Source organism: Marmota monax, unplaced genomic scaffold (genome assembly GCF_021218885.2).
Source record: "Marmota monax isolate L192 unplaced genomic scaffold, Marmota_monax_Labrador192_F-V1.1 WCK01_AAM20220418_F8-fsc00062, whole genome shotgun sequence".
Classification (NCBI taxonomy): domain Eukaryota; kingdom Metazoa; phylum Chordata; class Mammalia; order Rodentia; family Sciuridae; genus Marmota; species Marmota monax.
In genome coordinates this window covers 10,350,636-10,376,149 of record NW_026695221.1, presented here as the reverse complement: position 1 = coordinate 10,376,149, position 25,514 = coordinate 10,350,636, and the positions used below count along the sequence as shown (strand labels likewise).

The window sequence follows — 25,514 nt, the reverse complement described above, 5'->3', positions numbered from 1 at the left end:
AAGAACCAGGAATGAAGAGAGATCTTCCTTTAGAGAGAAGGAGAGAAATCAAATGGACCATGGAGATTAATAATCAGTCAATCCACATCCCTTTATCTGAAATGGGAGAGCCTCCAGAAGCCACAGAAACCAAGCCTCAGCAATGGCTCTCAGATGTTGGGAGCAGAAGACTGAATATGGTCTTAAGGATTCTGTCTTAGAGATGCTGGTCTTTAGTGTGCGCAGAGAATGGGAAGAATCACTGTTTGTGGGATCAGAGTTTGGCATCTCCCCAAAGCTATCCACCCAACTCTCAGGACTTGGTGCATCTCCAGTGTGTTGCTGAACAAGCTCATTTTTAAATCTCTATGTAGTTTGGAAATCTGGAGTTTTGAATTAGAACACTAATTTGGACAGAAGAGGCTAGAAGACTAAGGGTTAAGGCAAGGAGAGGAAGCTGGAGAAACATCCTAGAGCCTAAGCAATGAAGCAAGGGAACCAGGGACAGGTCCAGTCTGGATCTCGAGGGGTGATGCTCTGGTTTCCTGTCTGTTCTGGTTTCCCAAATTTTCAGAAAACCAACGATCCCTTTGGCCAGTTGATGGCCCCAGAAGCCCAGGGTCTTGTTAGAGCTTGCATCCCATACATGAGAAAGAGGGCCTCCCTAGGGAAAGATCTGTCATCTCTGCATGGACCTGTCTGTCACAACCAAAATCAGGGCAGCACAGGCTACCCTATCCCTCAATGGATCAGAACCAGGCTCCATGCATTGTGGTGTGATGACAGATAATGATAGGATGGAAAGCTCATGGGCTTTCAAGGCAACCAAACCTGGGTTCAAATCTAGATTTTACCTTTTATTCTCTAATCTGGCCACTCTCAACTCTTGTAAAGATCACAATGAGGGCTGGGGTTGTAGCTCAGCGGTAGAGCACTCACCTTGCACGTGCAAGGCCCTGGGTTCGATCCTTAGCACCACATAAAAATAAATAAATAAAACAAAGATATTGTGTCCAACTACAAATTTTAAAAAAAAAATCACAATGAGTTCATGAAATAGTTACAAAGACCCTGGAACACTGAGGTGCTTAATAAATGCTCATTCCCTTTCCTCCTTCACCCCTGGTCCCCATGCATTTTTTAATTTGCATAAAGACCTTTTAATTGATTAATTTTTGTTAGAAAGGGATCCCTATGTTTAGAAGTATCCAAACACTTCAGGCAAACTTGAGCCCATGAGATCCAATTCAGTTTCAACTCAGAAGTAAATGTTGCAATACAGAAAATATTCTACTCACTTAGGTTTGGGTCAAAATGTAATGCTTCCATTCTAGCCCAAGATCTGTAGGCATGCTATTTTAACAGAAGAACAAAGATGTATGTGTTTAGAGAACCAATCACAATCAAATCTTCACCGAGCAAGTTCTGTATAAACATTAAGTTGGCTATAAAGCATTCATCCAGCTGTTTCTTTTCAAATTTGCTCAGGCCACACACACAAGAAAAGACATAAACTAAAAATAACACAATAACCAGAGGCTGACATCTGAAACCCTCTTCCATTAAAACATCCAGGTCAATGCAACAAGTACTTACATTAAGAGCTGAAATGTTGGGAAATGGTTTAGTTGGTAGGGTTAGATATTAGCATACATCTCCCAACTGCCCAATGATGCTACATAGAATTCATATCTATGAAATATCTGCTTTCATCCTTCAGAGAATTCCTGACAGGAGTGCCCTTATACCATACGATTTGGCATAAACCCAGGAATCAGGAACTACCCTTTGCATTTTTTTAAATGGTTGTAAACACACACCTGCAAACCACCTCAGCTACCTTCCACTCCCCATCTGCAGCTCAACTTTTTAGCCTGAGACTGGCGGGTCACCCAGCTCAGTCCCTTCCGGCTGTGCCCACCTCTCACCTGGGTTCATGTCCTACCCTTTCCCTGTGAGCATCCTCTCTAGCTCAGGGTCTGTTCTTTATGCTCTATGGTCACTTCCAACTGGATTTGGGAAGAGAGAGAAAGAGAAGAGGCAGGAGAATTAGCTGAGCACCAAACAGAAGAGAAGAAAGGACTCATGTTGACTTTATAAAGACACTTAGGACAATAGAGAAGTCTTGCCAAAAGAATATGTATGAGCCTTCTGCCTGCCTTCACCCACCCACTCTGCTATTCTCTGTAGCCTGGAAGTGCTTGCAGCTGCAGATGCTAGTAAGAAAGCACTTAGTATTGACAAAGTCCTCCTACAGCTAATGCCTTCAAGACAGTGGCCTCAGGAGATGAGAAGGGATGGGCTGCCAGGCCTCTAAAGTCAGAACCCAGAACTTCTGAACTTAAAACGAAAAATTCTGGTCACTCTAGAGTAATAAGTATACACAGCTGGCCTCTACAGATCACAACTGCCCCTGCAGACCACAGCTGTCCCCTGCAGATCATGGCTGTCCTCTGCAGACCACAGCTGGGCCACACAACCTGGGGCATCATCAGAGCAGCCTGGTCATCTGTGTACATGTGCACACACATACACTCCCTGCCAGACCCCAGTTTCAGGACAGAAGCTGAAAGGCTCCTGGTAACCAGGCTCAGGGGAGGGGAGATAGGATTTAAAGCCAAGCAGATTGGGGTATGAATTGAATTTCTTGCAGTAGCTACATCATCACTCTGATTTTATTTCTTTGAAAAGAATAAGATATTTATTTCCCCTGGTTGTGAACATTAAATAAGAGAACATCCTTAAAGAGCCAGGTCTACCATATAGTCAATTTAAGAAATTGTTCACTTTGAACTTTCAGGAACAGCCAACCAAGAGCAAGTTTTTAAGGGTAAAGCCCAACATTTGTGAAAATTAATTAGAGGTGGATGGCTAATGTGTCATTTTGATCTGTAACACCTGCTGAGTTTCCCATCATCTAATCCTAAGAGTATACTGACGAGTGCAGTGGCTTTCCCATGCTATGTGTGTGCATCAAATCTTTATTCTTTATGGCTCTGACTCTGTGCTAAATTTCTCAAGAATAGGGACCATGCATTACCCTTGTCTGTGGGCCCCATGGCATTGGTTCCTGATGTATGTACCTTCATAGGACTTTCCTTGACATTGCTGCCAAAAAGGAGTTCCATGGTGAAATGTTTGAGCAAATCTGGGTTCTACAAGGGTTAGCCTATTTCTTTTTTCTCAGTGTACTAGGTGGCATTGGGAGTTCACAAGAGGGTTAAGGCTTGAGGCTTCTTCCAAATGTATTTGATGGCTCCAAATCATTCTTGTTATCATTGTTGCTCTGAGAAACAACCCTGAGACAGAACAACTCTTGGGAGAGAGAACCTCAGGGTAACAGCACAGTGGGCATGCAGTACCTACCTATTCAGTTTGGGGAAAGAAGAGTGGAGAAGGTATAAAATAAAAACATACCTCAGTGTTCCACAGATGTTCTGTATCCAGTGCAGCTGGGACAACTAGTTTGTTGGTTAGATAATTGGAAAAGATGGTTTAAAAAAAAGGGGGCGGGTGGGGGGGAGCAACCATTCAAAAGATTTGCTTTATGTTAATTTAAAAGATGTGTATAAATTCATTTGCTAATCTTTGATGTAGGACCAAGGTCCTTTTCTAATTAATGTTTATCATTTTTCTTGCATAAACCTTTTCCATAATAAAATTTCTTTAAATTCCATGTTTATTTAAAGAGAAATAAGAACATTGACATTTGGGAGCTAATCTGGCTACAAGATCTTTCTGGATTTTTATTGTACATTCCAATGCCCTATATCTATCTCACCTGATCCTAGCTATTCAGCTTTTCCTTTCCTTTCCTTCTTTTTTTTAACCTAGGTCCTCGAGCATGCCTGACAAGTGCTCTCTACCACCGAGCCTACTATTACTATTATTACCCGCTCCATATTTAGCATTTTTAAGCAAATTTGAGTTTCAAGATTTTCCAAAGCATTTTTAGTTATCTTAGCAACAGAACTCTTTCTTTTTGCACTCATATTTCATTGGTTTACAGGGCAGGTCATTAAATTATATTGTTATAACATCTTTAACTGTCATACACCAATCTGGATACTAACACTGAGGAGTTTCTGATAAGCAGATAATTTGGCTGATGGATATTCTACAAAGCAGCCCTTTCATCTCAAGTATCAGGATCTGATGACTGGCGATTGTTATGGTTTACAGAAGAAATGGAGAGCATTATGTCATTTACTACCTTGGCCAAATAGATACTAATTTTGAGCACTCTATAGTAAATATTGGTTTTTCTGCCATCTTCTTTTCTGCAGGCAGAAGTTAGGGGTTTTTTTGTTTTGTTTTGTTTTTTGTTGTTGTTGTGTTTATTGGTTGGTTGGTGGGTTCCTTTTGTCCTGTGTCCGAGGCTTCATGTCATTTCCGCTGTTCTGTGGCATTAGCAGCTACAGACATGAGTTCAGAGATAGACAGCTCCTGAGATGGAGGTTACCTCTGGAGCCTTTTTTGTGTCAGGCTGCAGTGAGATTGGGATAGTTTCATCCATTTGCTGCTGACTGCTGAGTCCCTAAAGAATCCAGTGACATTTTCTTGCTCTTGCATTTTGGCTGAAAGAAGCTAAACTCCTGCTGGAAGCAATCATTTCATAGCACACCCAGGTCAGGTGGAAGTCCTGGCGGAGGGTCCTCCCTCCCTGTGGAGGAGGGAGAGGTGCTGAATGGAGGAAGAGGTGCTATGCCTCCTCCCCAGCTTTGGCTCCCACCTGCTCCACTCCAGATCCCAGCATCATCCTGCTTGCCAGGTGATTCTGCTCATCTTCATCCCCAGACATGGCAGTTCTCTGCATGCTGCTGCCATAGTACACGAGCAGTTCAGGAAGTCCTGGAGAAGAAACCAAGCTCCAGCACAGCAGTCACTCCTGCACCAACCATGGCAGCGTGCCAGTCTGGTCAGCGCTGTACTACATTGTCCCTTTCAACCCACACAAGTACCCTAGGAGGTGGGTACAACTGTCCTCATTTTACCAGTGACAAAACTGGGACCCAAAGAAGGCAACACGTTTCACAATGTCACACAGATAATAAGATCGCATAGGATTTGAACCCAGAACCTGTGACCTGGGGCTCTAACCTCCTACCCACTTGGCTTTACTGTCTCCACATAGAACCCAAGAAACCACAGACATTCAGAGCTTTCATGCTAGGTAAATCAGAGGGGAACCCTGACTTCTGTCTGAAGCACAGAGCCCTATCTTGGAAAAGGTCTCGGATCTTTGTATGGCCGGGCCAGTTTTCAGAAATCACAGTGAAACTGTTTCTAACACACCCCATCATCACATTCCTCAGCCAGGGCCCAGCTGTGCTCCACTCACTGCCATTGTCCCCCCTCCTCCTGCCCCACATCCATGTCTACCCAGCCAGCAGAACTGAGGGCCTTGCTCCAGGCCCTCATATGAACTCAACTGTGGGCAGAATGCTGAGTACATAAAAGGCACCGGGTGGCCTTCTCTTATGACTTTTTGAATTGAAACATAATTCACATGCCATAAAATTCACCCTTTTAAACTGTACAATTCAGTGAGTTTTAGTATATTTACAGCATTGTGCAATCATCACCACTATCTAATTCTAGAATATTTTCATCACTCCAAGAAGAAATCCCGTACCCATTAGCCATCACCCCTCAGCCCCTGGCAACCTGGTATCTGCTCCCCATCTCTAGGCATCTGCCTATTCCAGACCTTCCAAATGAGTGGAATCATATAATGTAATCTTTTGTGTCTGGCTTCTTTCACTTAGCATGTTTCCAAGGTTCATCTAACCCCCACTCCCCACGCTGGGGCTAGACCTCGGCAATCTATGTTATAACATTTCATTCTGTTTTGTAGCTCAGTAATATTCCACTGTGTGGATATGCCACATTTTGTTTATTTCTTCACCAGTTGATGGACATTTGGGTAGTTTCCACCTTTTGGCTTATAAGTAATGCTGCTATGAATATTCATGTACTCCATGTGATTTCTGAGTTCCACCTTATCCTACAGATTCTTCACCAGATTCCCAGCTATCTTCCCCACAACCCTAGCACCTCACATGCTGGACTCACCCTGACCAGGGGAAACAGAGTGGCTGCATTCCCAGGTACAGCTTGTGCCCTGAACAGGGCTTCCGGCCAAGGAGGGCACGTGGAGGTGAAATCCATCCAGTTGCTGCTGCTGCAAACATTCTTTGCATGCCTCACCACTTCCCTGTGCAGGACACCGTGTTAAGTCTTGAAGGAATTATATAGCTAGGTCCCCATGACAGGATCTACCAGCCCACCTGGCTTAGAAATAGTATGTTTCCTACAAACAGTAAGAATGTGGTATATAGAAAGGACACAGTACCTGGTGGCAGGACCACCAGGTGAGTTTCACCACCCACTCTAGGCCTCTGGAGAAATGGAATGAGTTACTTATCCTTACTAAGCCTTGGTTTCCTGTGCTGTCAAATGGGATCACAATACCCAATTGATAGAGTTGTTGTGAGGATGAAATGAGATGATGGATGTGAAGGTACCTTGACCTGAAACAGGCATAGCCACTGATACAGATGCCTCTAATCTCACCCCAGGAGTCTTTTTTTTTTTTTTTTTTTTGGTACCAGGGATGCAACCCACTGAGACACATCCCCAGCCCTTTTTATTTTTATTTTTATTTTTTTTTTTTTGAGACCGAGTCACACTAAGTTTCTTAGGGCCTCATTAAGTTGCTGAGGCTGGCTTTGAACTTGTGATTCTCCTGCCTCAGCCTCCCAAGTTGTGGGATACAGGTGTGCACCACAGTGCCCTGCCCAGGAGTCTTCATAATATGCCCAATCCTGGAAAATGCTGAGCAAAATCTTGAAACTATTAGGAAATCTGTAGAGAGTAGTAAAAACCCCTTACAAAAAGCAAGAAAATGGCGTAGGAAGATTGATCCCATTCTTGTTCCAGAGTATCTTGTCTGCTACTTTTCCCTTTAACTTGTTCACACTGAATGAAATTCCATTGATCAGATGCCCATTTTAAGTTAATCCCTGTAAAAAGCAGATGCCTGTGTAGAGGCCGTTCATTCACAGTTTAGAATGAATTAGTTCAAATCTTGCTTTTCTACTCCCACTCAGCTAAAATCAGTTTCATGTGAAGAACAGCAGTGCTTGTAGCAGAACACTTTTTAACAGCATTTTGAGGAGGAAAGCCTGAATGGGGTGCCAGTGGAGAATCTTCTAGCAATTGTTCCAAACTTCTCTAGGCCCCTGCCTCTTTTGAGACTCTGAGGAAAGCCTTATTTGCATCATCATGGACACAGTTTCAGGGGTTTTGACCTTGAAATCCTGGAGGCCTGTGGAGCCTGTGGCTCGTGAGAAGAGGCACTGGTAAGTCAACAGGGTACAAAAAGGAGACACAGACAGTCCGCACCCACCAATCTCAGAGCTGCCCAGGTCTAGCACGGTCTTCCTGAAAGCAGAGGGAGGTCTCTTGTTTGTCCCTCTGAACCTTGCAGTTCCTCCCTCATTTGAACACAGACCTTTAACCAAACTGGCCTTGGGACTAGCCAGGAAAACTGTTATTAAAATAATTTATTTCTGGGGCTGGGGTCATGGCTCTGTGGTAGAGCGCTTGCCTTCGTGTGTGAGGCACTGGGTTTGATTCTCAGCACCAAATATAAATAAATAAAGTCCTTTGACAAGTTAAAAAATATTTTGAAAAAAATTAGTTTTATAGGAAAATGTGATCTGAGTTCTAAATAACATATCTGTTTACTAACACCTAAGTTTCAGGTATGAGACATGATTTAGCACTCAGGGGGCTGGTAATTTAATTAGGGGAATAATTATACACATAAACAGGGGATTGTAGCTCAGTTGAAGAGCTCTTGCTTAGCATGCATGAGGCCCTGCAAAAATAAATAAATAAATAAAAGCATGCTTAGCATCCTAGTCCTTCTCAGGAGCCTGAAGCAATGATTGCTTGAGCCCAGGAGTTCAAGGCCAACCTGAACAACACTGTGAGACCTTGTCTCAAAAAAAAAAAAAAAAAAAAAAAGTGTATACATATAAGTCAAGAAAGGTCAACTATGGTGGAATCAAGTGCTATTTTACAAATGCCAAAAACACTCATGGAGGTTGAGAATGGAGGAGTCAGGATAGGCCGGAGACATTTGGCCACCTGTGCTTGTCAAACATGTCCCTAATAGTGTAACCAGAACCAAGTATTGGGTTGCAAAAGGTCCTTTGATGGTCCTGTCTAGAGAAAAAGTGCCAACATGGTGAAATATCTGTTCAGGTGACCAACAAGAAGCATGTCATCTGAGGAATGGTTGAGGGGATGGGGCATGGTTGGCCTGTGGAAAATAAAAGTAAAAGAAGCCTGTTCACCTGAGGCAGTATGGCACAGGATAACAAGGGCTACTGAGGCACTCACACTGAAATGAATCTTGACTCCACTTTTCTGTGGGGCAGGGTACAGGGATTGAACTCAGGGACACTTGACCACTGAGCCACATCCCTCAGCCCTATTTTGTATTTTATTTTGAGACAAGGTCTCACTAAGTTGCTTTGCACCTCCTGTAAACTAAGTTGCTTTGCACCTCGCTGTTGCTGAGGCTGGCTTTGAACTCAAAATCCTCCTGTCTCAGCCTCCCGAGCTGCTGGGATTACAGGCGTGCATCACCATGCCCAGACTTGACTCCATTTTTTACTTGCTCTCTGACCTTGATCAGGTCTGTGAACTCTAGAGCTGATTTCCCCCTCATAAAGTGGAGAGAGCATTACTTATCTAAGGTGAAGGTGACCAATTATATATTATAAAGCACAGGGCCTGACAGGTGGACGTCAGCAGAGGTAGAGTAGCCTTGATTAAAGATATGCGGGTCATGAGTCCCAGTTCTGATCTGCCTTTTACTACTTGTATTAGCCCCTCTGAGTTCAGCTTTTCTCCTGTGTGAAGTGAAATAATAATGCCTATTACCTAAATGCCTAAAGAATTCAATGAGGATACACATCAAGTACTTCAGCAGAGTATTCTTCCCACTGTAAGTGTTCAAAGTTAGCCAAAAGCTGTTGGCATCCATTAGAGGTGGCAACCGTTATTCTTAGGTCAGAGGCGGTCTTGTAAACTTCGTGCAGGATTCTCTGGATGGATGAGTAGGGAGTCAGACTTGAGCTCAATAGAAAGATCTTCCCAAACATCCGAGCAAAGGGCTGTGCACTGAATGATGGTAATACTCAGAGCCAAGTGCCTGCCTTCTTCAAGATGGCACACATAGAACATGTCAGTGAACTCGTGAGGCTGCTTACAACTGAAGACCAGCCAGGAGACTCTCACCATCCCACACCCCACCAAGACATGCTCAGGCTGAGGCCATCACTGTCTCTGTACATCTGTATCTTATTTGGGGTATGCTGGTATAAAGGGCTCCTAAACTATGCAAGAGGTTGGCTTCAGGGACCTTTAGGGCTATTTTGATATTTCATTAGCAGGGTTTGGTGGAGGATCTTGCATCTAGGCTGATCCTTAAGGATGGCTAGATATTTATTTATTTATGTGTGTGTGCGTGCACTCACGCATGTGCTCATGCACTTGCACACCATGGATTGAAACCAAAAGCACTCTTCCACTGAGCTACACCCTCCACCATTTTTATTTTTATTTTGAGACAGAGTCTTGCTGTTGCCCAGGCTAGCCTCAAAATGGGCTTCCTCCTAGGTGTTCTGATCATAAAATCTTCTTATTCTCACCCTTGGAACTTGGCAACATGCATGGCCCCTTGTCATGGCCAGGACAGAGTTCCCACCAGAGGCTGCTCAGGCATCTGTACCACTGCACTGGGAGCCTGGAGTCAGGCCAGCAGGGTTCTTGGCTGCAACCATCTCTTGGTGCCAGAGATTCATTAGGCCTCTAATTCCTGCCTGTGACATGAGACTGTTTTCTCCCACCTGCCCTTCATTGAAGGGATGTAGAGAGAAGCTGCCTTCTGACTCCCCAGGGAAGATGGCAGAGTGCCGGAGGCATAGCCACAGTCCCAGGATGTGTGCCACGTTGGCAGTGAGTCTGCAGGGAAGAAGGAAGCTTGGTGCATCTCCATCTAAGACTGGGCCTTGCTGACAGCAGGTTGGATGGGCAAGCTGAGAAGGGAGGGAGTGTGAGAGGCCCCCAGGCAGCACTGAGTCCTGGGACACCCCATGGGAGTCTGCAGCTCTCAGAGATTTCACCTGAAAATGCTGTGGGAGATTTACATCCTCACAGCATCCCCCAAGAAGTCTGAGACCCAGGTTGGGAAAAAATGCACTATCACATGTGCAGAGGGCCTGGAGCAGCCCCGGAGCATGCAGGAAATAAAGCCCAAGAGCACAGTGATATGAACATAGAGGGGGCTGCTGGGAGGCCCCGCCATCTGCCAGGAGACAACCTGAGGCTTGTTCAGACGTAGAGCCATGTGCATCCAGCCAAATATTTATTTATCTATTTATTTTTTAACAAACACTCACAAGGTATGCCAGGCACTGTTCTAAGTACTTTTCAAATACTATTAACTCTCGTAATCCCTGTAACAACCTTGAGGCAGCTGGAATGATTTCCCTTTGCAGGAGAGGAAACTTGCCCATGATCTTGAGCTGCCGAGAGGCAGGACCAGGATTCAAACCCAGGCCATCTGGGTGTGGAGTCCCTGTTCCTTCCCACCTACTTCTCACAGTGCTCTCTTCATAACCCTCCAGAGAGGCAGCCAGTGGGCCTGGATGGACTCTTAGTACCCCGTCCTCCCCCACCACAGATGTGCAACCTGCCTCTAGGTGGAATTCCAGGGGAGTCTGAATCACTGATGTCCCCATCCACCCACCTTCACAACTGCAGGCACACTCAGAGGAAAGGTGAGAAGTAGCAACTAGCCCCAAGCCACCACGATTGTTCCAAGTCAACAAATAAGCATTGGACACTTACCATGGGCCAGGCATTCTCAGAACTGATGGTGGGGGTGGGCATTCAAAAAGAAAGACATGGTCCCTTTTCTCAAAAAAGACAAAGAAGACTTGCATCATATTATTTGTTGTGACCGATAACTCAATAGGTTACGGTTACAGTGTGAGGAATCCTACATAGGAGGGCTTAGAGCTCTAAAAGTGGCATCCAGATACTTAACTTAAGCAGGGGTAAAGGTGGGGGAGTTAAGAAGGACCAGTCTTGCTGCAGTGTGAAAAATGGATTGAAATGGAAACCAGAGGAAGAGAGAATTGTTTTGAGATGGCAGGAGGATGAAGAATGGAGGGCATTAGATTTTCACGATGGAAAAGTATACAGCAATGAAGATGAACATCTACAGTTCATGGGTCAATGATTCCATTAATATAAACCCTAGGAAAAACTAACCTATCATGTGGAAGGATGTAACATAGATAGTATAACTATACAGTAAGAAAGTAATTGCCATAAAAGTCATGGTACCTTTGGGGTGAATATTTTTGGGGAGTTAATTCAGAAGTAGAAGGGGGGCTCCTGGGATGCTGGTAGAATCTTATCTTTTGACCTGAGGGGTTGTTGTTACATGGGTATTTGCTTTGCAAATACATGAAACTATACATTGAAGTCTTTGTACTTTTCTAACTGTACACAATCTCAAGGGAGATGGGGTAAAATAAAAATATGAGAGAAAATGAAAGAATGGAAGGTCTAAACACAGGTAACTATAGTAGAAGGAGAAATTCTATGGGTGAATAATTATGCTTTTCTTTCTTCTAAAAGGTTTGCTTTTTCCATTTTAGCATCTTAGAACTCAGAGTGCATCCCAAATCATTGGCATCCTGGATGTGATGACTTGTGGCCATCTCAGAGCCCCTCCCCCAGCTGGCTGCCCTTCTCTAGATGGTCTCAAGCCCCTCATTAGCAGAGCCATGCTCACAGAGTGATGGCACACAGCAGCCTGTGGCCCCCACACTTGTCAGGAGTAAGAGGAGCAATGGGACCCAGAGCAGAGCTGGCGGTGGCAGGCCATGGGAGCAGGAGGTTCTCTGTTCTGAGTCAGATTCCAAGCCCTGCTCCAGCAGTAACACAGGGGCTACTGATACCTACAGGCTACTGCTTCCTATGTACCATGCCCCTTGGTGACCTGGCCAGCCTTGTGGTGGTACTTGCATGGACTAGGATGTGGAAGGACAACCTCAGGGTGGGTGTTGATTGAAAAGGTAGCCAGAGACCTAGGAACCAGCACAAGCTAAGCTCACTTCTGACCAGACTCAGGAAAAACTCACTCTTCAAACTGAAAACTGTTCTCAGCGTCATTTGAGCCCAGATGAGACTCAGGTTGTAGAGCTATAGAGGGAGGTGTCACAGAAATCTGGGAAGGAATTTAGGTTAGATTTCAGAGGAACTTCCTAGTGGCAACCATGGTGCATTGAAACACCTACTTGATATAAATACCACATTTCTCTGCTCTGGAGACCTTAAATATTCAACTAGATGGTGTCAGGGAGGCTTCGGAACATTGCACAGAGTGAATCAATAGAATGTATGCGCACTGCGTCATCTCATTAAGTCATCCCTCAAGTCCAGAGGTGCACATTATTTTGCTATTTCCAAGTTAAGCTGAGAAAGCTAAGTTTGGAAGACAGAAAGCAACAATAGCCAGAAGGTGGGGGCAGGTCTAGAACCCGTCTCCAAAGACTCTTTACTGCCAAGTGGCACTGCCCAGCCATGGGAGTCTTCAGGTTGGCCCTAGAAGGATCTGGAGTTTTCTAGTATGTTCTGTACCTCTTTTCCAAGAACAAATCACTTGCTTACAGAGAACTGCTACCTGGGTCCTTCCCATCCATCTCCAAAGGAGTTCCTCCAACTAATGATCAGAGAGCAGCTACCATGGCTTAATGGCTTACCATGATCTCATTTCATTCCTCTTCCCATTCTTGGCCCCAGACTTTTCCAATTGTGCTAAAAGTAGCACTGACCCAATCACAGTCTGTCCCAGGGCCAGGACTATTTTGACTCTGTCCTCAGGAATCATGTGGTCTGAGGCGTGTATGAGCTGGACTGCTCCCATCACCACTCAGAAGTGGAGCCAGGAATGTTCTGGCCGACACACCTGTTCCCAAAGCTGGGCTAAATGCTGCTACTCACCCACAGCCTCCACCACGTGCCTCCTGAAATGCTGGATCCAGGAGGGAGAGGGAGAGGAGACGGTTCTAGGGGATAGTAAGAGGCTTATACCCTTATCCATAAGAACAACTAGCCAGTCTTTGGTAGCACTGCCTCTTATAGCTCTCTGTGAGACAGGTGAATGTTAACTTATGTGTGACATCCACTCAATGGGGAAAGCACCAGAAGCCTCCTTAGAGACAGCAAACATCATCCATCCTTCCAGGGAAGGCTTGGGGACTTCCCCCTTTGGGGTCCTTTATCAATGGAAGGGATTATCAACTGACTGGTTTAAGTCCCAGTACAAGCCTCCTGCCTGGAATACTGCCCCCCTCCTCTACTTGAATGGTTTGGCCACTCTTCAAAGTCCAATTCAGGTCTCACCTTTCTGGACCAGTCCAACCTACCTTTTTTTGTTTTTTTGTAACCTCCCAAGGAGTATTTAGCATGAACTGTCCTTTAATAGAGATGTCCCCCCACCCCTTTTCCCTTCCCATCTAAGTTGTGAGCTCTGAATGTCAAATATCTTTCCCTTCTGGCACCTAAGGTGTAGCAGATATCCAACCTGTCTGAGTTGATGACCCAGCTTGGTCATCAAGGCCAGGCGAGCTTTGCTCAGGAAACAAGTATACATCTCCTTCTTATGTTCACTGGCTCATGTGTTAATACCCCATTGCTGAACATGACCTCTCTGCCCATCACTGATCTGGACACTGGAGAGACAATGTCTAATGAGACCTGGTCTTGCCTGAGAGCAGCTCATGGACTCCTGGGAGAGAATACATTACCTGTAGGGTGCTTGGTGCACTGATTCAGAGCAATGGTGACTGGCTCTGTATCAGGGAGTTGGGAAAGGCCTTCCTGAGGCTTTGACCTGTGAGAGATTTTTCTGGAAGCTCAGAAAAGCTTGCAGTGGAAAGGTGGAAACGCGTTCCAGTGAGGGTTCTGCATGTACATGGAGTGAAAGCCCAAAAGTCACTACTGTATTTTTGTCATATGGTCAGCATTTGAGTCTGCAGGATCTGTATCCATGGATTCAACGAACTATGAATTGAAAATATTTGAAAAAAACTGTGTCTATACTGAGCATGTTCATATTTTTTCCTTGTCATTATTCCCTAAACAATATGATGTTAACAACTATATATGTAGCATTGTATAAGGTTTTGTAAGTAATCCAGAGATGGTTTAAAGTAAATGGGAGAATGTGTACAAATTCTGAGCAAATATTCTATCATTTTATATTAGGGACTGGAGCATCCATGAATTTTGGTATTTGTGGGAGTCCTGGAACCAATCCCTGTAGATAATGAGAGGGGACACTTTTATTCACAGATCTGATGGCCATGGATAGGGAAGCTGCTTCATTCCTTCCCAAAGATAGGAAGGTTGGAAACGCACGGAGCTGGGGGTAGGACATGAGCATCCCTCAGTCTCTGAATGTCAAAACTCCCAGAATCCCTGCTTCCCTACCCTGTGGGGCCTGAAGTCTCTCCTCCCAGCCTCCCTCTCTCCTTCCCAATTAGCATGAAATTGGCTTCCTTAACACTGATGTGCTTTACTTCTTGTTAGCATCTTAATATTGCATGAATCACAAGTCACAGCTGCCCTGGTGTGGCAGTCAGGGTCAGAGGTGTGAATTAAAACAACACATGATCCCAATTGCTTCAGTCAGGGGATTCGAGGCCAACTGAAGAGGTTGCTTTCCTTTGTCACTGATAATAAGAGTACTTCCAAGCTGTTGATCTCAAACTCTTTGAGAGCTTGTTTGGAGGTTCTAACAGGGGAGCACAGCTACTTGTATACCCTTGACCGAAGAATGGTCCTCCTCTGTGGGGGAAGGTAAATCCTCTTCAACCAAGCGTGCAGCTTCAGGAGGGATGCACATGGAGCTGTGAAGGAGGAAGGGGACACCTACCTAGCCAGCCAGATCAGCCAAATCAAACCTGGCAATCAGTGGGGTGACAGATGTCGCAGGCAGATCGCCCTCACATCCTCAGACTCTTTCCTTAGAGAGCTTTAGACACTTTCCCCACATCACCCCATAATATAGTATGAAGAGCTACCTTTTATCGAGTGCTTTACAAGTATCATTTCACTTAGCCGTTGGGTGACTTTATGCTGTATGGTTGTGTGACTTGCTGGAGATCTCACAGCTAGGCATAAGGTTGTAAGTCCCAATCTTGAGGACTTCAGAAAACCCTAGTGCCACTTTCTATTACCAGCCCAATTGAAAGGAATGATATGGTTTGCGGATGCTGGATAGCTTGGTCCTCTGCTCCAAAAGCCCCCAGGTCACTCCTAGCTTCCAGAACAAAGCTTTCACCCATTTGGATATTTATGATGCCTACTGGTGCCAGGCACAGTGCTGAGACCCAGAGACACATAGCCTTCGTCATCTGTGGCTCACCACCAAGTGGGCTCAGGACTTTTCTCCCTCCCATTATTTAATATGACCCAGTCTTTCCCTATCACTCTGGCCACCACCTGTTTATCCTTCCTCCGAGCTTCTCTAATGCAAATTTCCCAAATCACAGCAACTATTGCTGTGTTTTTGCTCTCCTTCACTCGGCAGTCATTTATATGTGCAAGATGCTGGGGACACACTAGTAAGTATACATTCCATCCTCAAGAAGTACAGTCTAAGAGAAGGAGCAAACATATAGTCAATGCATGGACTGGAGTGTTCCAAGACTATGCAAGACACCTGTGCCACTTGCCGCCTCCACAAGACAGTGACTAAGTTTTACAAAGTGACATTCTGAAGAAGACCAGGCCACAATCAGAAGAACTGAGTCAGTGATATCTACCATTTGAGTGACAGTGCAGGAGTCATTCCATTTCTGCATCTGCAAAATGGGAATACCAAGGGCTGGGGTTGTGACTCAGTGGTAGAGGACTCGCCTATCTCGTGCGAGGCCCTGGGTTCGATCCTCAGCACCACATAAACAAAAATAAATAAATTAAGGTGTTGTGTCTAGCTACAACTGAAAAAAAAATGAACATAAAAAAAATGGGAGTGCTCGCTTCGGCAGCACATATACTAAAATTGGAACGATACAGAGAAGATTAGCATGGCCCCTGCGCAAGGATGACACGCAAATTCGTGAAGCGTTCCATATTTTTTAGATAAATTTCTTAAGTCATATGATCTGCCCAGATTGAGTCAGGAGGATATAGAAAACCTAAACAGACCAATATCAATTGAGGAGATAGAAGAAACCATCAAAAGACTACCAACTAAGAAAAGCCCAGGTCCCGATGGGTATACAGCAGAATTTTACAAAACCTTTAAAGAAGAACTAATACCAATACTTTTCAAGCTACTTCAGGAAATAGAAAAGGAGGGAGAACTTCCAAATTCATTCTATGAGGCCAACATCACCCTGATACCTAAACCAGACAAAGACACTTCAAAGAAAGAAAACTACAGACCAATATCTCTAATGAACCTAGATGCAAAAATCCTCAATAAAATTCTGGCGAATCGGATACAAAAACATATAAAAAAAACTGTACACCATGATCAAGTAGGATTCATCCCTGGGATGCAAGGCTGGTTCAATATACGGAAATCAATAAATGTTATTCACCACATCAATAGACTTAAAAATAAGAACCATATGATCATCTCGATAGATGCGGAAAAAGCATTTGACAAAGTACAGCATCCCTTTATGTTCAAAACTCTAGAAAAACTAGGGATAACAGGAACATACCTCAATATTGTAAAAGCAATCTATGCTAAGCCTCAGGCTAGCATTATTCTGAATGGAGAAAAACTGAAGGCATTCCCTCTAAAATCTGGAACAAGACAGGGATGCCCTCTCTCTCCACTTCTCTTCAACATAGTTCTCGAAACACTGGCCAGAGCAATTAGACAGACGAAAGAAATTAAAGGCATAAAAATAGGAAAAGAAGAAATTAAATTATCACTATTTGCAGATGATATGATTCTATATCTAGCAGACCCAAAAGGCTCTACAAAGAAACTATTAGAGCTAATAAATGAATTCAGCAAAGTGGCAGGATTTAAAATCAACACGCATAAATCAAAGGCATTCCTGTATATCAGCGACAAATCCTCTGAAATGGAAATGAGGACAACCACTCCATTCAAAATATCTTCAAAAAAAATAAAATACTTGGGAATCAACCTAACAAAAGAGGTGAAAGACTTATACAATGAAAACTACAGAACCCTAAAGAGAGAAATAGAAGAAGATCTTAGAAGATGGAAAAATATACCCTGTTCATGGATAGGCAGAACTAACATCATCAAAATGGCGATATTACCAAAAGTTCTCTATAGGTTTAATGCAATGCCAATCAAAATCCCAATGGCATTTCTTGTAGAAATAGAGAAAGCAATCATGAAATTCATATGGAAAAATAAAAGACCCAGAATAGCAAAAACAATGCTAAGCAAGAAGTGTGAATCAGGCGGTATAGCGATACCAGACTTCAAACTATACTACAGAGCAATAGTAACAAAAACAGCATGGTACTGGTACCAAAACAGGCGTGTGGACCAATGGTACAGAATAGAGGACACAGAAACCAATCCACAAAACTACAACTATCTTATATTTGATAAAGGGGCTAAAAGCATGCAATGGAGGAAGGATAGCATCTTCAACAAATGGTGCTGGGAAAACTGGAAATCCATATGCAACAAAATGAAACTGAATCCCTTTCTCTCGCCATGCACAAAAGTGAATTCAAAATGGATCAAGGAACTTGATATCAAATCAGAGACGCGCCGTCTGATAGAAGAAAAAGTTGGCTACGATCTACATACTGTGGGGTCGGGCTCCAAATTCCTCAATAGGACACCCATAGCACAAAAGTTAATAACTAGAATCAACAAATGGGACTTACTCAAACTAAGAAGTTTTTTCTCAGCAAAAGAAACAATAAGAGGTAAATAGGGAGCCTACATCCTGGGAACAAATCTTTACTCCTCACACTTCAGATAGAGCCCTAATATCCAGAGTATACAAAGAACTCAAAAAATTAGACAATAAGAGAACAAACAACCCAATCAACAAATGGGCCAAGGACCTGAACAGACACTTCACAGAGGAGGACATACAGTCAATCAACAAGTACATGAAAAAATGCTCAACATCTCTAGCTGTCAGAGAAATGCAAATCAAAACCACCCTAAGATACCATCTCACTCCAGTAAGATTGGCAGCCATTAGGAAGTCAAACAACAACAAGTGCTGGCGAGGATGTGGGGAAAAGGGTACACTTGTACATTGCTGGTGGGACTGCAGATTGGTGCAGCCAATTTGGAAAGCAGTATGGAGATTTCTTGGAAAGCTGGGAATGGAGCCACCATTTGACCCAGCTATTCCCCTTCTTGGTCTATTCCCTAAAGACCTAAAAAGAGCATGCTACAGGGACACTGCTACATCGATGTTCATAGCAGCACAGTTCACAATAGCAAGACTGTGGAACCAACCTAGATGCCCTTCAATAGACGAATGGATAAAAAAAATGTGGCATTTATACACAATGGAGTATTACTCTGCATTAAAAAATGACAAAATCATAGAATTTACAGGGAAATGGATGGCATTAGAGCAGATTATGCTAAGTGAAGCTAGCCAATCCCTAAAAAACAAATGCCAAATGTCTTCTTTGATATAAGGAAAGTAACTAAGAACAGAGTAGGGACGAAGAACAGGAGAAGAAGATTAACATTTAACAGGGATGAGAGGTGGGAGGGAAAGGGAGAGAGAAGGTAAATTGCACGGTAATGGAAGGAGACCCTCAGGGTTATACAGTAGAGGGGGTAGAGAGAGAGGAGGGGAGGGGAGGGGAGAGGTGGGGAGGGGGGAGGGTGGATGATGGGAAAGGCAGCGGAGCACAACAGACACTAGTATGGCAATTTGTAAATCAATGGATGTGTAACTGATGTGAATCTGCAATCTGTGTATGGGGTGAAGGTGGGAGTTCATAACCCACTAGAATCAAAGTGTGGAATATGATATGTCAAGAAATTTGTAATGTTTTGAACAACCCACAATAAAAAATTAAAAAAAAAAAAAAAAAATGGGAATACCAATACCTAACCTGTCTAGCTGAGAGTTTGAATGAAAGGCTTGCCTAAAAGAAATTAAGCACATGAAAGCATTTCACAGGCTATAGAGTCCTAAGCCAATAGTATTAGCAATATGTTTATCTTCTAAGAATGCCTAGCATAAGTAGGCATGATAGATATTCAGTAAATATCAGCTAGTTTAAAATGAATCGGTTCATTCACCCAGCTTACCACCTTTTGTGGGCTTTTAAGGGCATTGTAAATCCCAGCACTGAGAATGCCTGCTTGTCTGCTGAATCAAGTGACTAGGATGTGAAGGTGCCTCGGAAGTTATCAGTATTGCACTGATTCCTGCTGTCCATCGAGGGGCTGAGGCTCAGGTGGTTCTGAATGTGGAGCCTTAGGCATGGCTTAGCCTCTGGCCAAATCCTAGGCCCGCTCACTGTCTTTGGGGAAATAAACTTTCCCCTGTTTGGGCTTCCAAACAACTGGCCCAAGACTGTGTCCAAGACTTTGGCATGGTCTCTAGGGAACCTGGCCCCCAGGTGCCCTCCCCTCATTAGCCCTTCACCTCTCATTTCAGCACCCCTACCCCACGGAGGATGAGAAGAGGCAGATCGCAGCCCAGACAAACCTCACCCTCCTGCAAGTAAACAACTGGTGAGTTAGCATCACCTGCCCAAAGCCTCCGGGACCTGGGGCCACAGGCTCGGCAAGGGAAAGGAGATAGAAAGCCCAGACCTGCCTCAGTCTCAGCCCGGCTGCCAGGCCAGTCCCCCTCCCATTTGAACTAAATGCAGAGAGCCAGAATCAACACCAGTACCCATGGCTCCATCTGCAGCTTCTCAGCGCCCTCTGCTGGGAAATTGTTCCAGGCTCATCCCTGGAAGCTTCTTGTTGAATAGAAAATCCAACCACACCTGAGCATCCAGCTCCGCTGACTGCTGAGACAGACATCTATAGATAGGAGGTGCAGCCCGTGGTCATCTGATCACCACCTGTGTGTGAACTGAAACTAAAACATTCTGCAACATTAGGAATGGCAAGGAGGAGGGAGAGTCTCCATTTTGACGCCACAGGGATCTTGGCTTTCGCCTTCTCTGTATCTGCCTGAGCTGGATGGGAATGGACTTTATTGTTGGGGCCCTGATATAAGCCCTCAGCTCTCTGGGGAAAAGTCAGAAGTTGCTACCTATGGCTACAGCTCTGTTCTCCTTTGTTCAATCCTGGTGGATTCCCCGTCCCCCAATTTTTCAATTGGTGCATTAGAGTTGTGCATAATAATGAGATTCGTTATTAAAATACGTACATGCATACAATACATGATATAACATCATAATTTGGTTCATATCACTCCCCAGCATTCCCCCCTCCCTCCCCATCTCCCATCCCTTGGACCCTTTCCTCTACTGATCTCCCTTTGATCTTCATGAGAAAATCCTCCTCAGGCTTTCTTCCCATATTGCTTCTTGGTTGCCGAGCCCCCAGGTGATTTTAAGAATTCCTCAACATGTGGAGCTCTTCTCTCTGCTGGGCCTTTACCCCTTAGATCAAAACCCCATCTGTTCTATCTAATTGTATCTGGGAGCAGCATTGCCCTCTCTGCCCCACACCAGACACCACCTACTAACCAGCTTTCCATCTTTACCCCTGGGCAGGTTCATCAATGCCCGGAGGCGCATCCTGCAGCCCATGCTTGATGCCAGTAACCCAGACCCTGCCCCCAAAGCCAAGAAGATCAAGTCTCAGCACCGGCCCACCCAAAGATTCTGGCCCAACTCCATTGCTGCGGGAGTGCTACAGCAGCAGGGTGGTGCCCCAGGAACAAACCCTGATGGTAAGAACTGGGGCTAAGGGTACCCTAGGTAGGGGCAGGTTGGGGCTCCTGGAAAGCAAAGATTCAAGGACTGTCTCCTTACCTAGGCCCCCACTGTTGCTCTATCACAATGATTAGCCCTCCCTGATCTCCTTCAAAACCTTAAAGGAAAGGATGCTTTTGCACCTTTTTTTGTCTTGAGGATTGGACCCAGGAACACTTTACCTCTGAGCTACATTGAGCTACATCCCTAGTCCTTTTTTAATTTTTTGAGACAGGGTCTCGCTAAGTAGCTGAGACTCACTAAGTTGGAGACTGACCTCAAACTTGTGATCCTCCTGCTTCAGCCTCTTGAGTCACGGGGCTTACAGGCATGTGCTACCACACCTTGCTTCGGGCACACATTTGAACAAGCTCAAAGTGATCTCACAAAGATGTGTGGGAGTCAGTGGTCATCTGAGTCAGTGACAGCTCAGCAGAGCCCTCTCTTCACTCCCACACACCTCCCCAAGTTCCTCAACACAGTCTGTGTCTGTGTGGATCCCCAAGACCAAGGCCATCTATAAATACCAAGGCAGGCAGCTGGCTTGTGAACAGAGGCCAGGAGAAGTTTTGTTTTCCCAGCTTCTCCATCACACCCTCCATACACACTCTTGTAATTGCCAGTCGCCGAGTGCATAATGAATAATTCAATCAGCTAGACATTTTAGAACTTGGCATGTGAAGATAGCTCTGCGTGGGCAGTGGGTTGGAGGTGTGCGTGTGTGCATGCAAGCCTTAGTGCATACATGCATGTATATTGTTGTAGGCTCTTATGAGCTACAGTATAAAGAAACTGATTTTAGGCTAGACCAATCTGGAAGACAATCCCAACTCTCAATGCTGACTGTGTCATTTTGAGCTAATGATTTAACTCTCTGGGGCTCATTTCCCCCTCTTTAGAGTGGGGACGATAATACCTGCCTTACAGAACTGTTAGAAAGCCCAAAGTTCTTAACATATTAACATAGAAGATGCTGAGTAAATAGTAAGCTGCAAGTGTTCCTGCCTAGAATGAGGTAGGGAGTAGCTGAAGTGAATGGATGGGGGACTTCTGACCAACTAATGATCTAGCCAAAGGTTGGGTACCCTTAGAAACAAGTAGCTCACCAGGTATTGTGTCACACACCTCTAATCCCAGTGTCTAGAAGACTGAGCAGGAGGATCACAAGTTCAAGACCAGCCTCAGCAACTTAGCAAGACCCTGTATCAAAATAAAATACAAAGGACTGGGAGATGTATCTTAGTGGTAGAGTGCTTGACCAGCATGCACAAAGCCCTGGGTTCCATCTCCAGTACCTCCCACCCTCAAGGAGAGAAACAAGGAGCTCATACCCCATGAGCCAGTCTAGTCAGCCCTGTTCAATACTGAAGTTACTGGGCCTGAATAACAGCCTCCGTGAAGTCATGACCCTTGCCCTGTCTCATGCAGGTTCCATCAATTTGGACAACCTGCAGTCCCTGTCCTCAGACAATGCCACCATGGCCATGCAGCAGGCTATGATGGCTGCACATGATGACTCATTGGATGGGACAGAAGAAGAGGATGAGGACGAGATGGAGGAGGAGGAGGAGGAAGAGGAGCTGGAGGAGGAGGCCGATGAGCTGCAGACAACGAATGTCAGCGACCTGGGCTTGGAACACAGTGACTCCCTGGAGTAGCCAGGCAGCCCAGAAGCGCTGATCACCAAGCAGGAAAGGAGTGTTGTCAGGAGGGCTTCAGGGTGGGGGGGCAGGAGGCATAGGCAGGGAGCACAAAGGAAGTTGGGCCCCAGCTTCCCCACATCAGTAGCTTGAAGAAATGCAGAGGAGACACCCTGCTTCTTCCCAACCACCAAGCTTCAATCAGCACCCCGGCCCCCTTCCCTGGAACCACGGAGGACTCCGTTTGGTGGAGCTGGTGAAGCAGTCTGTGTGGAAATGGAAAGACAGGAGTGAGATCTGGACTCACCCAAACACTGAGGACAGATGGCACCCACGGGTCCCCCACAGAAGGACTTGAGTTCTTTATAAGCCCCACACTGTGAGAGGGATCAATACTGTTTGCAGAGTGGGCCTTTGTCAGGGGACAGACTTGGAAGGGAAGGGAGAGACAAAAGAGGGTTGGGATCTATTCCCAAAAGTATCTCAACTGCTTTGAGAGACATTCGAAGGCAGGAGGAAGCCCAAAAGCATAACCAATGGCTGGAGGAGTGGTAGGGCCTAAGGCAAAACATCCTGCAGATCAGAGCGAGACCTGGACACCCTCTGAGGCTCCACCTCATCCCTCTAGGTCCCTTTCTCTGGATACAGCAACCATGGACTTGGGAGAGAGGGGTGGAGCCAGCAGAGCCTCCTTCTCTCTCTCCTGAAAACAAATTATCAGCTGGTGGGCTCAACCTATGAGAGATTAAGAGGAGCCCCTCTATCTGGGTTGGCTCCGGGAGCTGAGGAGGTGGCAGAACCTGCACTGGAAGCCATATTGAGGTAACTTTGAAGACCACAGCTGTCCCTAGGTGTGTCACAGAACACAGCTCATGTAACAACAGGACAATGGTGTCTTACCCTAGATGTTCCTATCCTCAGATGGAGCTCCTCAGACATTCCAGCCCCTCCATAGACCTACAGAGAGGGTGGAATGGAGCCAAAGTGTCTTGGATTCTTCCTACCTTGCAGTTCCACAAGGCTGTCCTTCTGCTCCTAGGCTGGCACCATTAGTCTCCAGCCTCCCTGATTAGTTCTATCCATCAGAGAAGGCAGAAGAAACATTGGAAAGAAGCATCAGTCCAGTGAGAAGCCAGGGTTTGGAGAAGGTGCTACATCCCTTTTTCCATCGATATCCAAAATGGCGGGTTAGTGGGGAATAGCATCCAAAAGACTGTGGTGGTGCCTAATCCCACCCTCCTTGGTATTCTGCACACCACCATTGTACACAGCACTGGAGGAACAGGGGCTCCTGGGAAGAGAAGGATTTCCACTATCTGCCCTAACACACATGCTCCCAGCCCAACTTCCAGGCCCTCACAGTTGGCATCCTCTTCTGTTCCCTCCTAAACCATGACTGTGAATGACAGGACTGATCACACGTGTGTTTTCCATTGGATTTAATTTAATGGACGTGCAGTTTCATTTGTAAATTGTGCATTAGCCATCTCCTTCAGTGGCAGGATGTGAGCGGCTATCTGGCTCAACTGGAGGGGACCCTCAGGGCCCTCTGGGCTTCCCCTCCCCTACCTGGTTGGGGTGGAGCAAAAGAATAGTCGCTTTCCTGAGGTCTCCCTGAAATGAATGTATTTCTCCCCCAAAAGAGCTGATATTTAATGTTTTAATAGGGATTTTTGAGAAACAAATAACCTTATTTATAATCTGGGTGATCCAATCATTTTTTACTCCCTTTTGATGCCATAGGTAGAGGAAAGTCTAGCTTTTTTGGCGTGAGACTTTTGCAATGTGCAGTGGGATAAAAATACATTTCCTCTTCTGTTCATTTTTCTTACACACACACACACACACACACACACACACACACACACTCTTCCACTTACCACTTTGATAAGCATCCCACCCCACACAGGCACACCCACACACAGGTGCCCACATCATTTCCTCCAGCACCCTCCACCTGCCTAATGTTATGCAACCTCCTTCTGATGTATCCACCAAACCAGTACTGAATGTGGCCGAGAAGTTTTCAGTAAATCTTATTACCTACCATAATTCTGGTTCGCAATTCTCTTTTTCTGTAGCTGCCATAGAGGTGCCTTGTTCCTTTAGTGGAACCAGAGTCAGAAAGAATTTGGAGGTCTCTGCATCAATCCTACTGAGCAGACTACCCACAGAAAAGGACAAAGGAGAGTGCTTCTTGGATGACCTGAGTTAACCACTCTGAGCAGAAAGATGGCCAAATCTGGCCCACTTACCTTGTGTGAGTCTAGGTCTGAAACAAAGAAATTAGAGAAGACAGAAGAAAGCTCTATTCTGCCCTCTCCTGGCAGTTTTCCCCCACTGCAGTGAAAGCTCTGAATTTGGTCTTTCTTTTCCATTGCTCTCTACCTCCCTCAAGGACTTTGTAGTCCTAGGCCTGAGAGTTTTCACCATTTGAGCTGGTGCTACCACAGCACCACACAGCAACTTCGCATGTCCTTTTCCTATCCCACAGGTGAAAGGTCCCAGGAACCTGGAAGAAGATGCAGTCTTGACTACAGCTTTAACCTCTGAATTGTGTGTGTGGGGGGGGGGGGGCAGGGGACCTTCCCTGTTATGTTGTATCCACTGGGGAAAGAAGTTCAGAGATAGCTCTTCTCCCCACATAAGTGAGAAGCAGGCTTTCTTGTCAATCTCAGACTAGAGTTCTCCTTACCTAGGCACTCTTACTAAGATGTCTAGGGCAATCTACTTCGAAGCAGAAGGGGAGTTTCTTGTTCATACTTATGAAGGCTGCAGAGTGCATATGCTTGGGGATCCCCTAGAGCCAGGCCAAGGATGGTGAAGGGGATGGTTATACACACAAAAGGGCCCCAAGCAGTTTTGGGAAGT

General features: G+C 45.3%; 1 protein-coding gene and 1 non-coding gene across 9 annotated transcripts in view; both read left to right on the top strand.

Annotated features, from left to right (window-relative positions):
• The window catches only part of Pknox2 (PBX/knotted 1 homeobox 2), a 277,182-nt gene extending 252,487 nt beyond the window's left edge, over positions 1-24,695 (top strand). For all 8 annotated transcript variants that reach the window (XM_058575290.1, XM_046432801.2, XM_058575289.1 and 5 more), the window contains 3 exons: positions 19,728-19,804; positions 20,803-20,981; positions 22,432-24,695. In XM_058575290.1, coding sequence (XP_058431273.1) covers positions 19,728-19,804; positions 20,803-20,981; positions 22,432-22,661 — 486 coding nt within the window. In that variant the 3' untranslated portion in view covers positions 22,662-24,695. The remainder of the gene's footprint in view (positions 1-19,727; positions 19,805-20,802; positions 20,982-22,431) is intronic.
• Positions 16,112-16,218, top strand: LOC124085262 (U6 spliceosomal RNA). The gene has a single exon (XR_006849385.1). It is a non-coding gene; the product is annotated as a U6 spliceosomal RNA (small nuclear RNA).
• Positions 24,696-25,514: the final 819 nt, after the last annotated feature.